This window comes from Callorhinchus milii, unplaced genomic scaffold (genome assembly GCF_018977255.1).
Source record: "Callorhinchus milii isolate IMCB2004 unplaced genomic scaffold, IMCB_Cmil_1.0 Scaffold21, whole genome shotgun sequence".
Classification (NCBI taxonomy): Eukaryota; Metazoa; Chordata; class Chondrichthyes; order Chimaeriformes; family Callorhinchidae; genus Callorhinchus; species Callorhinchus milii.
In genome coordinates this window covers 4878368-4898514 of record NW_024704762.1, presented here as the reverse complement: position 1 = coordinate 4898514, position 20147 = coordinate 4878368, and the positions used below count along the sequence as shown (strand labels likewise).

The following is a 20147-nucleotide window of genomic DNA, read 5'->3' as shown; positions in this document are numbered from 1 at the left end:
GTAGGGAATGGTCTTAAGAAGTAAAGAACATCTTTGAAAGTTAGGAATGGGGTAGATGTGTTTTTATAATAATAATCCTTGCATTTGATATAGCGCTTTTCACGTCTTCGAGACGTCTCAAAGTGCTTCAAGGAATATACTGTAAAGTGAATTGACTGAATATTTGTGGACGAAACGCGGCAGCCAATTGCGCTCGGCAGTGTCCCACAAACAGTTGTGGATTGAGTGACCAAATTGTTATTGTTTTTTTTTCTTGAGGGATTATTATCAGGCGTGTAGAATAAGGAAACTTGCCCAAGGTTTCACCCTGCCAAGAATCGAACCCAGGTCTCGCTTGCAAAGCTAGTGCTCTAACCACTGAGCTACAGGACTCACGGTCCTGGTTACATCCAACTCATTTGAGACTGGTTCCTCTAATCACTGTATATAAAGCACCTATGGAATGAATTCAGAGCACCTTATCAAATGATTTCTCACCTACTCTTTCCTGCTACCTAATGCAGAGCCCAATCAACAGAAATCAGTGAGGAGAGTGTTACAGAAATACATGGTTGAAGTTTCTCCACTAGAGGTCTCAATTGCAGCTCAAGAACTTGTACATAGTGCAGCTTCATGTATTTAATAAATCCCCAGAGCCCAATTTCTGCCCCTAACAAAGAGTGGGCTGTCAGGGGTTGAATAACTCAATCTCTTCATATTGGCTTCTGTGTTGACCTCAGAGTGCATTTTTTTATCCCTGGGGAGGAACTTACCAGTACACAGTGTTTAACATAAGGATTGTGGTTGACTCTTGCATTTTCAAACACTGCAACATGGAGCATTTGATGCAAATTGACAATACTTAATGCTCAAAGTATAAAACAATTGATATTAATCAAATAATCATGTAAATACTTAATCAAAATATCCTTTGAACTATTACGTAAGCTGAGAAAAATTGACTCCTGAATCTTAAGTACTGTTGATGCAAATCGTCACTGGATTCGGACTGAGATAACCAAGCTCACAGAGGAGTTTGTGTGAGTTGCAAATATTTTGATGGCAGTATCAATTTTACTGCAAGGGGATGCGGTTACAATCTGGCGAACACGAGTTTCTTCTTTTCTGGTCTTCTTTCCTGGGTCTATTCCAACTTCAGGCTAGTTTGTGCTCAATATTTATACATGTGACTAAACAAGTTATTGTGACCTTCAAGACTATCTTGTTTGGCTCCGAAAAAACATTTTCTTGTTTTTACTCCTCCCCGAACAATGACCATCTCATTTGATCATTCTGCAAGGCCACCTAATTATCACACAGACACCACTTCTTTGTCTCATTTCTCACATAACACAGGCCACCTGTTGCACATTTGTTTCCCACATAACTATACCAGACAGAGCAAGGACATTAGATGAAGGAAAGACAGACACTTCATTTCTAGCAAGTAAACAAGTTGCATAAGTAGTCATCAGCAAAGTGCTACTTAAAGGGACAGTCGTTCAAATGTTTTCCATTATAGGCAAAATACACAGCAAAAGTCACTTCATAATATTTCATCAATCTACAGTTGAAGTAATTACAAATATATATTTCATGCTGGCAAAGCTTAGCAATAGTATATATTTCCATAATGCATCATTCTTTAGTTAAGAACAAGTTACCTATAGAGCTTCAGTTCCATGGACATTTATAACCCTCTGGGGATTTGTTCAGCAAGTTTCTTTATCACATTTTTTTGCAAAAGTTTGAGTTTGAAAAGAGATGCTGATAGCAGATTTTCTTTACAATCCAGTTCATCTTCGGACAAGGTTACACATCCTTTGAAAGTGATTTCTTGCATTTCTTTTAATGACATAGGGGACTTTATTATATGGCTTTCCATTAGTCAAATTGGGATGTCACCTACTCACCAACTTCCATTTATGATGCACCTTCATGTAGGATATCTAAGAGTTTACTGCAAATAAAATGAGCTGTTTCCTACTCTGAACTTGTTCGTTTTGTTCCAAGTAAACAATCCTTTGGGAGTCCAATGTCTGGGTGTAGTAGACCTGAACTAAAGGGAAAAAGGAATATCCTTACTCCCCATTGTAATTTGTTTCCCCCAGAGGAAGCTCTTCTGTACAAACATTACGTACTTTTATATAAAGAGAAGCCACTATCTGAGAGTTTAATGTCTCAGATATTTTAAAACAATATTATTGAAGATGCTGACTGCATGAGGATGTATTTTATGGAATAGAGCTAGACTTCTCAAATTTTCTGATTCTATGTACATAAGTGGCATCAATTTGAGTGCTTACAGATGCTGATCCCCTAAAGAGGATTCCAAAAAGCTGAATAATTTATTCTCAGACTGGTTCATTTAACAATGTTTCACTCTGCTATTAGGGAAGGATACATAAGAGTAGGGATGAACCATTGCCAGTGTGACTCCCCTGATACATGTGAATCCTAATACTCCGTGTATATTCTTCAGTTTAATTAAAATCTAAACTTTCAAAATGGTCCTTGGAAACCCCAGAATGCAGTTAAATCGAGGGCTTGTCCACAGGCAGAATAATCAATGCCAATGGCCTTCATTCATTAACCACAATTACCAGATTTCAAGGCTACAACTGATTTGTCAATGGATCCCCATGGAAAAACATGTTGATGTCATCTCCCACAATCTCAAAATCTTACAGTACCAGAGAAGGTTATATAGTATTTGTTTATCATTCTACCTATAGACTCTACTTGTCTGTCTTGACACATGCAGAAAACCATCGCCATACTTATGAGTATTCAAACTACATAATAAAGGCAATCTACACATAGAAATTTCCGTTACTGAAAACAGAGGGCCCACTGTCAGCCCAGAGGAAGTCGCCCTGCTTATCTAATTCTAGAAAATATTATGGGCAAGTTGGCAAAAATCAACTGAGACTCTAGAGGGTGTGCAGGGATACTGTTGGAGTTTAACCAGCCAGCTAAAATGGCACAACTTGACATTATGAATCCTGTCTGCCAAGTTTCTCACTGTTTATCCAGTTAGGGCTTTGGCTTGGTTAACAGCCAATATTATGGGGGGGGGGGATTCTCGTCCTATACAAAACTACCTACTTTTTCTATGGGACCTTGAACACCCACCTGAATGGGCAGACAAAATTGCTAAGGTTGGTGAAACTGATGGAAGCAAGTGAACGTTGTACCCACTATCGAAAAGCCTGGGCAAACCCAGAACAACAGATCTTTTTGCCCCCCCACCACCCGATTTGGAAAGGTTGCATCCTTTGCAAATGTTTTTTCTAACAGGTTTGCAGCAAGAGAAACGATGAAAATTAGATAATAACGATAATAATAATCATTGCATTTGATATAGTGCCTTATTGAGCGGTTGAGACGGATTGAAGCGCTTCACAGGATATACCATCAACAACAACAAGATTCCATTTGTATAGCGCCTTTCATGTCGGGAGGACGTCCCAAGGCGCTGGACAGTACAGCGTTTCAGACCTGAGCTGGGGGGGGGGGGGGGGGAGGGGAAGGGGGGTGACTGATGGCATGGTCAAAGAGGGTTTTGAGGTGGGACTTGATGGAGGGGGCGAGGCGGAGTGATTGGGGATGGAATTCCAGAGGTTGGGGTCAGAGTGGCTGAAGGCTCTCCTGCCAATGGTGGGGCGGGTGGGTCGGGGGACATGGAGCAGGCCAGAGCCGGCTAAGCGGAGGGAGCGGGCGGGTTGGTAGGGGGTTAGCAGGTCACAGAGGTAGGGTGGGGCAAGGCCATGGAGGGCTTTGTAGGTGAGGACCAGGATCTTGAACTGGATCCTCTGAAGGATAGGGAGCCAATAGAGTCAAGTGAATCGACTGTACACATACACCCCGAGCGAAAACGTCAACTCTCCCCGACGCCAGTATTTAACTCCCCCGAGGCAGATTATTTGTTTTTTTTTAAGAAAAAGGGTAAGATACTATTTTTTGTCAGAAAGCTGTCGAATTCAAGATCCTCATCCTCACCTACAAGGCCATTCACGGCCTCGCTCTCTCCGACCTACCACTACCTGCCCGTACCCCTGCCCCAACCGCCCTACCATCGATGGCCGGGCCTTCAGCCTCTCAGCCCCGAGGCTCTGGAACTCCATCCCCAGTGCCTTCGCCGCTTCATCCCTTTCCTCCTTCAAGGCCGGTCTCAAGACCTTTCTCTTTGACCGAGCCTTCAGCTCCCCTCTCGACTCTCTACCCCCTCCTCGCTCCCTCCCTTCCCTCCCCCTCACCATTTCCCCCCAATGCTCGGGTCCCCACCCAACTGTCCAGCGCCTTGGGACGTCCCCCCGACGTGAAAGGCGCTCTATAAATGCAATCTTGTTGTTGTTGTCCTGCAGCCGACTGCAGTAATGGCCGTCAGTATGGGGGAGGGGGGAGAGCTAATCGTAGTCCTTGCGGTTAACAATAACATCTTGTCAGGCACAGATCACACTCTTAAAGCTGCCCCGAGACCCTCTTACCGTTATTTCCAGAGCACCTCGGCGCCACGAACGGTTTATCAACCGCCCTCCTCTGAACCCGGGTCCCATGGCAACCAGCAACCGCTCCTTCTTCCCCCCCCGAGGAGGGAGGGTGGGAAGACCACTGCCGCGCATGCGTACACCCCGACCGGCGCGGTCCTGCGCACGCGCGCCCCGCGCTCCCTCCGCACAGGCAGGATCCTGCGCATGCGTCCCGGATTTTTTTTTCTCTCTTCTCTCGCTGACCGTTGACCGTTTTTTTTCGAAAAGAAAAACCCCGCGCGGGCGCTTGAATCGTCGAGCGCGAGCCGGTCCCGTGCGACGTCGTGCGTGCGTGCGTGCGTGCGTCCGTGCGCGTATTATAAACGGGCGGCGGCCAGGCTCGCGCGGGCGGCTTTTTTTTCCTCTTCCCCCCTCTCTCTGGCTTCGCGCGCACGGGCGATGACGCGCCTGCGCGTAGCTTGTGACGCGCGTGAGCCGGGGTATTGTATTCCCAGGGTGCAGCGCGCGGCGGCTCAGGCAGTCAGTCAGTCAGACTCGGTTCAAGGCTTCGGTCGGGTCGGGCTTGGGCTTAGGGCTGGGCCGTGCGGCGCGGCACAGCACAGCGCGGCTTCGCTTGGTTTCCCCCACCCCTTCCCTTCAGACGGTGACGGGAACGAACCCCGGACCCCAGCGAGGAAACGACGGAGCACGGGCCGGAGATTACGCGAGTCACCAGAGAGCGGGCGGGCGCTGCTGCTGCTGCTGCTGCTGCTGCTGCGGAGGAGGAGGAATAATATGAGGGTTCCGACCGGCCCTGTTGCTGCAGACGACGACGCCGCCGCCGCCGCCGCTCATCGCAGCTACTTCCTCAGACTCTGCGCCTCTCGTTAGCGGGCCGCCCAGCAGCCCGCCGGCTCTCCCCCCCCCTCCCCCCCCCCATCCCTCCCCTTCTCCCCTCACCCCGTCCCCGCTTCTCCTCCTCCATCGCCGCCGCCGCCGCCGCCACCACAAGCAGCCACACCGCCGCCAAATGACACCCACCCCGCAGCAGATCAAGGACCAGCTGCTCCAGGCCATAGACAAGGATGCCAATGTAAGCTGTGTTCCGCCCCGCCCTTACGCGGTCCCCAGGCGGCTCGGGGGTCTGCCAGTGTGTGTGTGTGTGTGCGTGAGGGAGAGTCAGAGAGAGGGAGAGATAGTGTGTGTGTGTGTGAGAGAGAGTGAGTGTGTGTGTGAGTGAGAGAGAGTGTGTGTGTGTGAGAAGAGTGAGCGCGGCCTAGCTGCGCAGGCTTCAACACCAAGGCCCGACTGTGAGTGAGTGAGCGAGAGCTCAGGGAAACCTCTTGAGAAAGTTGAGTGGGGGGGGGGGGGGGGTGTGTGTGTGTATGTGAGAAAAGCTTCAGTTAAATTGAACCCTCGCCTGGTGCAGGTTTCTGGGGGGTGGCTCCCAGCGTGGGCTGGGGGTGTGGGGGGGGGGGGGTGTTGGGTTGGGGGGTAACCCATGCCAGTCAGGGTCCCAGGTTTTTTTTAAAAAAAGAAAAGCAGGGCTTTTTTTTTTTTGCATCACTCTTTACATGTTTTTTTTTAAAAAAAAGAGAGATCCCGCATCACACGCACCATCGGATGGGTAAAGAATAAAAAAAACCACACACCCTGGCGATCGTGGCCTGGGTTCTGCCAAACAAAAATGAGCCGAAGTGCTGGGAAGATTTTTTTTAAAGAGAAGAGAGAGAGAGAGAGAGGGGGGGGGGGGGGAGAAACACAGTCGTGTTAAAATGGTGACCAACTGTTGCCCTCACTGCATTTCCTCTCTTATTCGTTAAAACACTGGGATGGCTTTGCAAACATTTATAATGATGGGCGAAGTTGATTCGTGATGCTTGCTTAAAAATGTGTCTTGGGGGTCAGACGTGCTGCCAAGTTTTTTTTATTGAAGTTGGGGGATGGATGATGATGATGGGGGGGGGGTGGAGGGGGGTGGTGGTGGTGTGGTGGGGGGGGTGGAGAGATTTCTTCACTGCAGCCCAGATTACACGCTACTCAAAGGGGGAGGTGGGGGGGAGGACTTGTTGTCTTGTCGGTTGTTACATTTGAGCAGTCGAGTTCACATTTGTAGCGTTAAAATAATTGTTTTCAGGGGCTGGGAAACCGTGTACCGTCCTCCAGATCGAACTGGAAAACAGGAAGTGGTTGGTTGGAGTGATGGGAAATTTTTGAGGTGCTGCAGGAGCACCAAAAAGGAAGGCAATAACGTCCAGTGTTTGGAATCTGTTGCGTTTGAGGACGATCAATGCTTTTTTTCTGTCTCAGTTAGAGGTAGATTATGTTTTCATTCACGTACAAATCCAATAAGCACTGAATTGCACAACTCGCACGAACTACATTTATTCGCAGAAGAGTGCTAAACAATATGAGAGACAGTAGAGGAATTCGGCAACTTTCCTCTTGTTAAACATTTATGATATAATTGTATTCTCTACTGTGTTTCAAGGAAAATGTAGCGCCCATCCCAACCTGTGCAGGCTAATCCTAAATTAATTTATGATCCTAACCTGATGTTTGGCAAATGCGATAATCTTGCTTCAACTTATATGCTACTATTTTTATTATTTAATGGTGCACATTCAGTACTCATGAAGTTATGATGAACCTTTATGAAACACTGGTTAGGCGTCAGCTAAGAGTACCGTGTTCAGTTATGGGCAACACATCTTTAGGAAGGATGTCAAGGCATTGGAGAGGGTGCAAAGGAGATTTACAGGATGATGCCAGGAATGAGGGACTTCAGTTATCAGGAGAGGCGAGAGAAGCTAAGATTTTTCTCCTTGGAGCAGAGAAGGTTAAGAGGAGAATTAATAGAAGTTTTCAAAATTTTGAGGGGATTCGATGGGGTGAACAAAAAGAAACTATTTCCACTGGTGGGTCAGTAACCTGAGGACACCTATTTAAAATAGGTGTTAAAAGAAACATATGGGAGGTGAAGAGAAATTTTTTCACACAGTGAGTTGTTTGGTCTGGAATGCATTGCCGGAAAGCGTGGTGGAAGCCGATTCGATAACTTATTTTAAGGGAGAAGTAGATCATTATTTGGGGAGGACAAGTTTGCAGAGCTATGGGGAGAGAGCAGGGGAGAGGGATTAAATTGGACAGTTCTTTTCAAAGAGCCGTCACATAGACGATGGCCGAAAGGTCTCCTTCTGTGCTGTATACTTCTATGTTTTTATCTAGATACAAACAAAATTTTAAACCAGTTTTTAAAGAAAATATTGAGTGTCCGAAGTGTACTTTGTATAGCTTGTGTGGGATTATATGTATATTAATTGGCTGCTTCTTTTCTCATTGTTTGTGGGACAATACTGGTGTAGGTTTGTCAAGTTTCCCTACTTAACATTCACTACACTCAAAAAGTAATTTTTTTAAGCACTTACGACCCTTGACATGATAAGCAGCTATATTAAATGCAATTATTCATTCCAGATCATTATTCCTTTTTCAAATTAGTCATTAAACAAGATTCTATTTCTTCCTGTCTTGTGGTTTAGGTGGATGTAAAGCAATCTCCTGTCACTATATCACAGAAAATTGGGGAATTTCTACTGGTTGCCCTGGCCTGTAACCCTCTTTCATATAACTCACCCCAAAAATGTGATTTGTTGATGCACCAGCAGTATTGGCAACATTCTTTATTTCTAATCGATAATTTTGAAGCCTTTTTTCTTGAAAGGTGATATATAAATGTAATTTGGTGAAAGGAATGCTATCTCAGATGATTATTCCCTGGTCTGAATTACCTCCATAACTCATGTGCTTTATTGCAAGAAAAATTACTTTCCTATATTTGATTTTTGAATATGCTGGAATTTCTTTAGTATATTTTCACTGTTTTGCATTGGTTCAGTATTCCTGTGTAAAGTACGTTAGGAAACCCAATGCTCTTGTTTGGGTTTTGGATGATATTGTAATCTTGACAGTTGCTCTTATGACATGGAATTCTCTTTGCTATTGCAGATTGATGTAATATGGCAAAGACTAAGTTTTGTGTGTGGATAGAAGTGGAAATAATTGCAAATTGTTCTATTCTATGTCATTGCACTCTTCGGAACAAAACTGAAATGGTAGGCTACTGCTTTTGTAGATAGGAGTTTGCTGTAAAAAAATATTTTAATTGGGTTTTTGGTCTGTGGTGGTTAGACTGGACTGTCCCTGCCTACATTGTTTGGCTTGTGTTAACACTTGTCACACTCGTGAGTTCAAAATCTGATATGTTAGAAATGTGCTTATGTTACCATGATAGTTGGGGTAGAACAATGTGATTTTTAACTTGGCATTGTAAATGAGGCAGAGCACTTTTATTTTTACATTTGGCTACCACATTTCACTCACAAAGTACAGTCAATCCACTTTACAATGTATTCTGTGAAGTGCTTTGGGACGTCTCAGTGATGTGATAAGGCCCTATATGAAATGTAAGGATTATTCCTTTACATTGCTACAACTGAAGTGCTGGTGACCACAACAGGCATTGCCTACAGTTATCTGTGTCAGTTTATTGACATGAAATGCCATTATTTGTCTATTGTACTCAATTTTGTTTAATGGCTTGCTCAGCTTTTCTGTCAGTCTTCTGGAGGATACCTGTCTTCCAAGCTCCAGTTCTTCTGAAAATATCTGATCTGTTTTCTGTGCATTAGACGTGCTGCAATATTGTGCAGTTTTTTTGACTGTTCTCAGAAAAAAGCAAATATTTGAGAAGAGGCATTCAAGTCTATTGGTCTTGGATTCTGATAAAAAATTAATATAGATTCTGATTAGACGAGTGAAGTACCTCCACCCCAAGAGCCTGCGGAATTTCCCCTCTGCACCATCATTGGCAGCTAAGTTTAGCCTCTGTTCTCTGGAACTTACCTAAAATCCTTTTACCTCACACTCCTCTCCCCCTCTGCTTTCAGGCTCTTTCTAAAACCTATTAATTCAGTATCTAATATATAATTATTATTATCTTCCTCATATTCCATGTCCCCCACACACAATTTTGCTTGAGTTTCTAATCTACTTTCTGTGAAACATTTCGGGGACGTTATCCCATGTGAAAGGTGCTGATAAAGTGCAAATTTATTAGCATTGCCTATGTGTGTGCACCGAGTGCATGACCCAGAAACACTGTTATTCATAATGAGGGAAGCCTGAAGTGTTAGTTGGCAAGGTTAGTGTTAAAACAGTTGACTGTTTCAGAGTTATGCAGGCTTAGTTTCTGTGCACGTAAAGTCCATTATAGCAATGCTGCAGCTGGTATTGATACTGTTCAGCTCTCCATTGGTCTTAACGTGCTATGGGTGCTGAGGATTCAGTGTATCCTGATGGTGGCTATCTGTGATGTCCGGGGTCTGATGTCACACAACCAGTGTGAACTTACTGAAGGGATATAAGGTGGGACATGAAGGCACCACAAGTCATGCAGGAAAGGAGTGTTTGGTATGTGTTATGCATGATCACCTGTTGCCTGGATCATATTGACCCTTGTGAGCAGGAGCAGGATCTTAATTGTCAGGATTGTTTTGTGGAGGAATGAAGAGGAGCATAGTATGGTCTGGTCCAGGAAGGATCAGCTTTATAATTAAAACTCCTGTTCTCAACATATTTTTGTTTTGTGGCATAGCTCTCATTCACAGGTGAATAGAAGTTTTGTATCTGAGACTTCAACTGGGCTGGTGTGTTCCAAAATAATACCCACATCTGACAAATGTCCTTTTAGATTAAATTTTCATTCGAATATTTTCCTGGGAATTTTTGCATTCTAAAATTTCAGGTGGATAGTACAATTAATTTTCAAGGTGAAAGTTGGTGTTATAATAGAAAAAATCTTGTACAAAATGTTTATTCAGTGACAAACACTGAATCCCTATAGCCCTTCACTCTGAGATGCCGCCCAGCGTAAAGAGCGTTATATAAATGTTGTTGTTGAATGTCTATATGTCACTGAACTACCGGGAAGCTGTATATCGGAATATTCTGAACCCAATACTGCAAATGTAACCAACCATATTCTGTGCCCCCGGTATTTGGCATGTCACTCTTGGGCACCAAATTAGTTAATTGAAGGCATCATAATTCATATCTGGCTCATGTGTACATCCAACAGCACAAATCTAGGTAGGAATCTGCACCACAGGGCAGCGTTGAGTAGAGCTTGTGGTGACACTAAAATACAGAGCAGGTGTGACTTGAGTTGATATCTAGAAAGGGCCAAAATGTGCAAGGCAAACCTCTGATGTTGAGGCTGTGACTTTGAAATGAACAACTGCACTTTGGTAGATGAACTGATAGCAAGATATTTAGAACAAGTAGAATTGGTCCTATGAGTGTAGATCCACTGATGCAAGAACTGGAAAGATGATCTACTGTATAAAAAGTTTGAAAACTGCTGTAAAAAGGAAGTACTTGACTGTTTAAAATGTCCCATTTATTGAACAGAATAGTTTCATGAACCGGAGGGCAAAGACACCTCCTGCTTGCCTCGCAAGGCAATTACTGGATTTAATAATCCTTGCATTTGGTATAGTGCCTTATCACATTGTTCAGATGTCTTGAAGCGCTTCACAGAATATATTGAAAATTGACTGTATTTTGTGGGCAAAATGCAGCAGCCAATTGTGCACAGCAGTGTCCAGCATACAGCTGTGGGTCGAGCGACCAATTTTTTTTAGACATAGTCTAAGCTGATTTGGGGTCACTGAACATTGGAACCAACGGATTTAAAAAATCAGCCATCAGGATATGTAATTTTTTTGTTGGCTGCTGATTATAATGTGTAACTGTGCTGCTTTGACGATTTAGGCTGAAGATGTGAACTTTGAGGTACTTTCCAACAACTGCTGAATCACATTAAGTAGGTTGCTATTAACTGATCCAAAGCTCCAATTACATTTTTATATATACGGTGCAGTCTGTGATTGTTGACACTTAATGTGAGCAAATTTATTTTTCTTATTGATGGCATCTCTTTTGAACAGTTGGTCGTCAGTGTTAGCTGCTGTGTAACGCAATATTGACATTCGCATGAATAAATTCTTACTTTGAGGAAAGAGACCTCAGAATTGAATCAACCCGCTGCAATGGACGCAATAATTTGTTTCCTGAACCAGATAGATCAACAGTGCTCCAAGTTACTGATCTTACACACCAGTTACTGGTGGCTGGGATTCTTCCCACTTGCCTCCTGCTAACCTTGGGAGCCAAGGTCTTATTGGATATGATCCAAGCTGGACAAGCAGCTTCTTCAGATCTATTTTGAACATTAAAATAGCATTCTGTTAATTGTGTTTGTCAATCAAAAACCTGTCCAGGATTTTTAAATATTTGTATAAGGCATGGTGGATTCAAAAGTTGCTTTGGGTCCATCCATTGGATGTCTGGTCTATGCTAACATTCTAGTGCAATGTTGGGGTAGGGCTGCATTGGCAGAGATGCCATCATTCTGCTGACATGTCGGACCAAGATCTCGTATAGCTCTTCAGGTAAACATTAAAGAACCCTTCTCTCAAAAAAAAGAGAGTTTGTCCCAGTCTTCCAGTTAAATTGATAATTCATCGCCTGGCTGTTTGTGGTATGTGGCTATGCAAAGATTGGCTTCCACATTTGCTAACAATTACAGTCACTACACTTAATGGTCATTACTGTGAAGAGCTTTGAGGTGTTTCAGCCCCAGGTGTTATTTCGGATGCAATGATAATTCTTACCACCATTTAAAAAGATTATTTAATATATTTTTTTTAAAAAGGGAGAATGTGATGCATGCAGTAACCAAGTGTGTGTAATGCTGTTGTCTTTGATAAACAACGTAATATTATTTTGCACCTTGACGGGCAGTTAGTGTTCAATAGCAGAACAGGAGGTTTGTGGGGTTGGGTCCCTGGTCCTGCCAGCTCGCTCAATTCGTAAAATTGCTGCAGTTCTTGCATCAGTGTAGCTCTGCTGCTTTGTATTAACAGATACATCAAGAGCTTTTAATAGCTTGTGTGTTTTTTAATGACTTGTATATCCAATTGTTGGGGAACTCTCTTGCCATTATTTATTAGTATCAAGCAGAAAAACAACCACATTTAGCTGTGACAGCTAAGCCACGTATTGTATTGAATATGCTTTGCCCTATGGCGTTGTGTGTTTTTTTTAGTACTTTTTTTTCAAAGGTCTTAACCGTGACTCCCTTAAGTATTTCTCTGTTCCCTATGATCTGAGAGCAGTGCAGTTTCTACCCTTAGGTTCTTGTCCCCTAGGGGCTGACAATTATCCCATCTCACTTAGTCATATACTAACTAGATCTAACTTACTTTCACACTGCACTACCAAATTGCTGCCTAGACAAAAGTCACTGGTAACCATTTAATAATTTGAAGCTCAATAATTGCTTTGCATTCCGAAGCTAATAAATTCTGTAAAAGAGAATGCAACAGCTAATTACCCACAGTAAGAACGACATCTTATTTGGATTGTTAGTGTTGAAGGTTTTATGGCTGCATTGCCAATTGTGCCTGCTTTTGACATCAGCACACTTCTGTTCAGACTAACAGCTTTCAAATTCTTCCATCTCCAGACTGCTTTTTAGCTCCCTATTTAACGAAAATAACTTTAAAAGACATAGCATGGATCACTAGAAACAAATAGTTTGTTCGATCAAAGGTGAGTGCAGAACATCCATCAATAACGCAGAAATATCTCATAAAATGAAATGGAGAAATGTCTCTACAGAAAATCTGTATAGGCATATTTAGTCTTTGCTAAAGGTTGTAACTCCTGATTAAATGAATGAGGCCGTTTGAACATTGCATTCAAGAAAATGCAATAATTATGATTTGTCGCTCCTTTACATATCGTCGTTCAATATTATCAATTTTATGTGTATTTCTGTGGTTTTAATCAAATTGTTTTTGTGACTCCACGTTCTCTGCAAATCAGTGCACATTGCATTTATACTGTTCAGAATGTTCATCACCCAACTGGTTAAATTAGTGATTCGTAAAAGACAACTGGGCTCTAGGATTCCCAGAGGAAACAAGATCAGTCAGATATAGCAAGTGAAACACCGTTTCCCCAAAGTGCTGCAGATAGGAGACATGAATGGTCGCATGTAGCCGACAAGGTGAAAATCCTGAAATCTGTTCAAGTTTCTGTGGCTGAGAATAGAATGTTGGAAAGAAGGTACAGTAGACTGTAATAAAAAAAAGTGTCCCAGGCGAATTCATTGCCTAAAATAATGTTGAAGTAAAATACGATGACCCACAATAAACTGAAATTTCATTTGTTAAAGTACAGAATCTGTTGATAAATGAATGTCTTTGGTGCCTGTGTTACAATTGGCTGCCACGTTTTGCCCACAAAATATACGGTCAATCCACTTTACAGTATATTCTGTGAAGCGCTGTGAGACGTCTCTCAACGGTGTGATCAGGGGCTCTATCAAATGTGCTAGTCTCAAAAAATCTAATCAGATTGGTTAACTGCTTGCTTTTGAATGAGCTGGCCCACAATGTGTGAGTACAAACTGCTCTGCATGTTTTCTGGGACAGTAGGAAAATTGCCATTTTTCACAGGTGTCAATGTACAAGTTGAATTTTCCAGCTCTTTTCACAATGGCAGAAGAAAAAGCACAGGAAGTGCTTGCTTCATGGTTTGTTGGTTTATGGGAAGCTAATGTGATGATGTGATGTGTCATTCTCAGATGCTCTCTGGTACACATTAGTAATAATAATCCTTGCATTTGGTATAGTGTCTTTCATGACTGGAGGATGTCTCAAAGTGCTTCAGAGGATTTACTGTAAAGTGTAATGACTATTTGTTGTCCCACAAACAGCCATGAAATGAAAGTGAATGGGAAAAGTTGAGATTTCATTTTCTGAACACAAAATGTCACTGGCTCTGCAGCTTTAAATTAAAGCCTACAAAATAATTGTGGAACTCTTGAGTTTGTTCATTTGACATTGCTTCTGTAAGCAAGTTTAACGGCCTTGAACTGTTAAGGCTGGTCTCTGAAGAAAGTGTTGCAATGAATTATGGTGTGAATCCCACATGGAATAGATGTGTTTCTTGCAGATGAGCATTTCAGAAATCAAGCAAGTTCTTGCAAGCCTCAGCTTGCTACTCAGCTTCATCGTGCTTCTAATAAGATGCCATTAGTACAAATCTATGAAGGGTCGTTCACTAACTGCAGTGCAGCCATAGCACCAAATACCTTTCATGTAAATGTTTTGTTGTGGGAATACTCAACTATCAGTCGGGTTGATTTGTTCTGAGCAACTTTACAGTATCGTGGGATAGTTTTGCTGAATGTCTCTTGCACACAATCTAGATTCTTCATTCATTGCAGCTGACTTTTCTGTTCGATTTTTAAAGCAATTTCAAAACAGTGAAGTTTTGCAAAAATCCCTTATGTATCTAGAAGCTGTTCAGTAACCGGAAGAATTGTAGTTTTGAACACAGCAAATTGAGGACTCATGGCAGCATTCTCCTCGTGTCCCGGCCAGATAAAATTGATCATTCACCTCATGGCTGTTTGTGGGACATTGCTGCTATGTTTATCTGGAAATCACTACTTTTTATTGAAAAATCCAGTGAACCTACAAGCTTCTGTCCAAAGCAAGAATGCTGCTAGGTTAAGCCAAGAAAAAGTAATTCAGAGCACTTATTTAGTTAAGCCTGTTAAAATCTTTTTTAGGTTGATTTTTGAAAATTCCTCCATGGATCCGCACAGAGTAGTTAGGATAAGGAATGTCCTGCTGAGAGAAGGGTTTGAGGCTGAATCCATATTCACTTTCAAAAGGGAGCGAGATCTCTTAAAAGGGAGTAAACTATCGGGATGAAGGAAAAGGGCAGGTAAATTAGAAAGGATTGCACATGGGTTTCCAATTTATCAACCAGTAAGATTGATACCCTGTTGTGTTCTCCTGCTGTTCTGTTCTCCTCCACTTTTCATATCTTCTCTGCTTGGTAAGTTTGAAGCATCTTCTGCTATGTTAACTTGTGAACTGAGCCCTCCTCATATCCCATTGAAACTGATTCAAGCTGTCTATTATACACAGCTGTACAGCCCAGTGAACTGGAATTGGCTCCAGCCCCCCACATCAAGGGTAAAATTTGAAGTCCGATGGATCCGTCTCGCAAGTCCAACATTTTCTTTCGTTTTTCAAGCAAAAGGTTGTGGGTTTTGAAACCAAATTCATTTATTACAAGTTAAAACAAAAATGTGCAAAATGGACATAGTCCTGCAGTTCAGAAATAGATGAGACCATGCTTCAAATGCTTATGCAACCCGGTTGTCTGCAGTGAGAACTTTTGAGACTAAACATGATATCAAATTCTCCAGTCGACGCTCTGCAGTCCTGAGAGTGAGAGAGAGGATAGGAAATAGGATGCAAAGTGGTGTACACATTTCTGATTTTAGTGGAAAGCAGATAATATTAATACAGTACTTTTTACAATTACATAATGCCTTTTTTTGTAAGTACAAAGTCTTGAAGCACTTTACACTGCTGGTTGAGTACCAAACCCTGTGGGGTGGAGAGGTGAAAGATCACTGAGAGCATAGTCAAAGATTTAATAATTGCAGGCGGTAGGAGTGCAGATAAATAGACTGAATGGCCTTCTTTTCTGCTAAAAATTTGCCAACAAATGCACAATAGCTTACTGACAGGAAATCTTTAAAGGATGGGAAGGCAAATTGACCAGACTGCCTTTTTGGGGGAAAAAAAGTTAATGGATTTCTAGATTTTGTAAATGGAGAATACAAAAGGGTTAAGGCTAAACCTGTATAAATCATTAATTAGGCTGCAGTTAAGGTTTTGGTAACTCCACTATAGGAAGTGGTTTTAGAGAGCGCACAAAGAAAATTCACTGGGATAATATCAAGGCTGACAGATTTTTTCTTATGGGCCAAGAGAAACTGGCCTTCTTTCCAAAAATGGAGAAGGCTGAGAGTAGATATGATGGATGTTTTTAAAATTAGGTAGTTTTGATAATGTAGAAAATTATTTCTACTATTAATAATCCTTGTGTTTGATATCATGTTGTTGAGATGTATCAAACTGCTTCACAGACTATACAGTAAAGTGAATTGACCATATTTTTTGGGCAAAGTGTCACTAGTCAGCAAGTCAGTAACTTCTAGGCATAGATTTAAGGTGAAAAGAGAATGTATTACATAACAGGCTGTTGGGAATGCCCTCGTAGAATAGGTGAGAAAGAATGGGATATTTATCTGAAAGGAGAAATGTAAAAAGGTATAGGGAAAAGGAAGGAGAATAGAACTAAACGGCTCTTTCAGAAAGGCAGGAAATCCATATAAGGCACGAGAGGCTAAATGGATTTCTTCTGTGATGTAAATATCTACATCTCTGCAATCATTTTTATTTCAATCTGAGTTAGAACTTTGAAACTAGTCTTGGCAGCGCCCCTGTTGTTAAGCGCCTCACTAGAGAGCAAGTTGTTTTCTAGAACAAGCCACCTGCGTGTGCAATGTTACCAAAAATGTGGTGTGCTTCAGGGCAGACCACCGGCTTTTGGCATCTTGCGCACACACACAGGAAGCTGTTAGTCATGATCACTAGAAACACTATCGAGAGCGGATGCAGTTGACCAGCCGACTTCCTGCAGACAGGAAGCCAGCCAGGTCATACTAGAGGCAAAGCTGTGGTGATCTGTTGACTTGAAAGCAGGACTAGCAATATTTTCCCCTGCAGATAAACCTGTGGCTTTTGTTTTATAGCCTGGGGACAAATAATTTGAACCCGAAATGCCACTTGATAACTAGGTCACCCTGTGTTTATATTAAAAAAATCTTCATTCAGGAGAAGCTCAACAGAACTATATTTTGGAAGGGGGTGGGCGGGCAGGGTGATGGAGGAGAGAGAGAATGAGGTGCAAAGCAGAACACACATGGTGAGGTTAGCTGTGCTCAGTGTTTTTAGTTCCTAAGTGTATTGGTCCTATTAAATTCTCTTGAAATTAAACTCGATAATGACAAACTTTCATCAGCATTAGGCATAATAAGGCCTCAGGTTCTATAATTTCTATTTTTTGTTCTACAAAGGTTTTCACTTCTGTGTAATGATAATAGTAAAGCTAAAGATAACCACCATATCTATCATTTATTTTCCTTCTGCTTTCCCTTAATCTCTGGAGTTTTCTCTGAGTCTCTGTAACCTTTTTCCTCCCCATTTTGATTCTGCAGCTGCAGGCATTCCTGCTGGAAGGCTGAATGGATTGTAAGAAGGATTTGATAAAACAAATAAGGAGCATTGATTGTATGCAAAATCTCCTTCGGATTGCAAGTTTGCAAGATGCATGCTTTGTCTTTGTCCATAACTTATGCAATAGTGATTTGGGGAAATCACTATTGTATAAGTACGAGACGTAGGCTGATGTTGACTCTGTATTACGTAACTTAATTCGTTGCCACTCTTCAGAGTGGAAGCCTTGCAGTTACTGTGTTGATGGTGTTGCTACTACCAAAGGCCCTGGTATCAGCTTGCAAGATGTTTTTAGAGGCCGTTTCTACAGCACCAGCAGACTACTGCAGAGATGCTTCTAATCGAAGTCGCTACACAACATAACTGTGGCATTAGACAGTTGTTATGTGGTGCTAATGAGATGTCACAATCCACTTCATGCCTCCCAAGGCTTGTTCAGTGGAGATACCAGTGTTACATATTGTGGCGTATAGTGAAAATGGCCTGGTGGTATGTGATATTGCAGTAGTGAAGTCTGCCTGTGACTGTCTAGAATAAATCTTCACAATTTTGACGAGGAAGAAATTGTCACTGAACTGAAGTTGCTCATTACTTCCATTTTTATAAAATGTAGCCTTATGTTTGTATGCAAACTTCACAATGGAATGCGGGACTGTACAGATAAGTATGTTGTTTCAAGGCCAATTAAACTAAATAGTGTAGCCTAGAGTGTCAGTGCATAATAATAAATGTGGCAGTGGGAATTTAAATCCCTTATTTAAATCTGTTTGTACAATCCTTGCATTTGATATAGTCCTTATCACGTCGTCGAGATTTCTCAAAGCGCTTCACAGGATATACTGTAAAGTGTTTTTGACTATGTATTTTGTGGGTAAAACACGGCAGCCCGTTATGCACAGCAGTGTCCCACAAACAGCCATGGAGTGAGTGACCAATTTTATTTTGGGGATTGTTGGCCAGGGCACCAGGGGAAACTCCCTTCTCTCTTTGAATGTTCCATGGCATCTTTAACAACCACCCGAACAGGCAGATGCGACCTCGATTTAACGTCTCATCCGAGGATGGCAGCTCCAAAATTCTAAACCCCCCTCAGCACTGCTTTGGAGTATCAGCTTAGAATGTGATTCAAAGCCCCAACTTTGAGCTTGAACCCATGACTTCCTAACTTAGAGGCAAAAGTGCTACCACTGCACCAGGCTGACAATTGTCACATAAATACTAATGCATCAATACTTAATATTAATGTATTTTGCATTGTACCTGTCCCCAATAACTCTTGTATAGTGCTCTTCATTTGAGAATTCCAGAATAGCCGTCTGACTACTTCCTCTTTCCTTAGGATAAATTCCAATGGAGCAATTTGGTATTTTCATTCAGGTGTTTTCAAAAGTTGTAGATTAGAGTTACCTATAAAATAATCTTGTGATCGGTGTTCTTCATTGGTGCAATTGCCTGAAGTAGGTTTGAAGTAAGCAGCTTTGGACTAACAGCATTAAGCATAGTGGTTAGTCATGAAGATGGTATAGGCTTAGTTTCATGATTCAGTGACTAATAATGAAATGGTTAGGTAAAAATGAAATGCTGAAAAGTGTTTTGCTCTCATATCCACAGCTCCTATTAATATTTATTTTAAAAATGTAGCTTTTACAGAATCATAGCTTAAATTTCAGCTCTTTGACCAACTGTAAAATGCATTTACATAGTATAAACTTCAAGAACTCTAAGCCTTGTGAGAATTGGGATTATTGTATCAAAGGGGCCAGCCTATCAATGTGTGCGCGCATTTCTTTGGACACGTTTATCACGAAATGTAGATGCTTAATGTATATTGAGAGCTTTAATAATTTTTTAATTGTTTCGGAGTTTCCAGTAAGGTGGCTCAATAACTCTGATGGTTTTAAAGCTGCCTCAATGTTTGCACACCGACACATGCTTGGACTGCTGCAAAGAAGTACTCTTTTGGTTAAGGTTGTCTTGTGTAAGATGTGTCCAAACCGTTCTTCTAATGGATTGGAAAACCCAAGTCACGCAGCAGAAAAGTGTCCTGAGGCAGTTGTGATGTCCGAGACCAAATTGAGAGGTAGTTTGTAGATAAATAAGAAAGGTACTCTCCTCACTTGCCAAGACTTTCTGAAGACCAATTTAACAGATCATATATTAAAAACATGCTAGATTATTTACACTCAATTCTATCACTTGGCACAATTTACAAAATAATTGAAACACTACACACAGTTGTACTCTACAAATGAGCTTTCAGTGCGACTCCACACTGTAAACTCAGTTGGTTTGGCAATATGTTTCTGTTGGTTTAGCAGTGAATCTCCACATAGGTTTGCGTCCCTGTGGATTCTTTTTCTTTCTTCCAAGCACTAATTAATGAGAATTTCTCATGGCCACATGCCATGTTGGATGACAAAAATCGTGACATGAACTTGATCCATAGCTGAAGTGCTTT

General features: G+C 41.9%; 1 protein-coding gene and 1 long non-coding RNA gene across 2 annotated transcripts in view; one reads left to right on the top strand and one right to left on the bottom strand.

The window, feature by feature from the left end:
* Window positions 1–1014: 1014 nt before the first annotated feature.
* LOC103183506 lies at window positions 1015–4527 on the bottom strand. The gene is made up of 2 exons (XR_488418.2): window positions 4470–4527; window positions 1015–2038 (listed from the first exon to the last, which is right to left on the bottom strand). It is a non-coding gene; the product is annotated as an uncharacterized LOC103183506 (long non-coding RNA).
* Window positions 4528–5462: 935 nt separating this feature from the next.
* crsp7 (cofactor required for Sp1 transcriptional activation, subunit 7) overlaps window positions 5463–20147 on the top strand; it is a 46686-nt gene continuing 32001 nt past the window's right edge. The window contains exon 1 of the mRNA XM_042342660.1: window positions 5463–5544. Coding sequence (XP_042198594.1) covers window positions 5482–5544 — 63 coding nt within the window. The 5' untranslated portion in view covers window positions 5463–5481. The remainder of the gene's footprint in view (window positions 5545–20147) is intronic.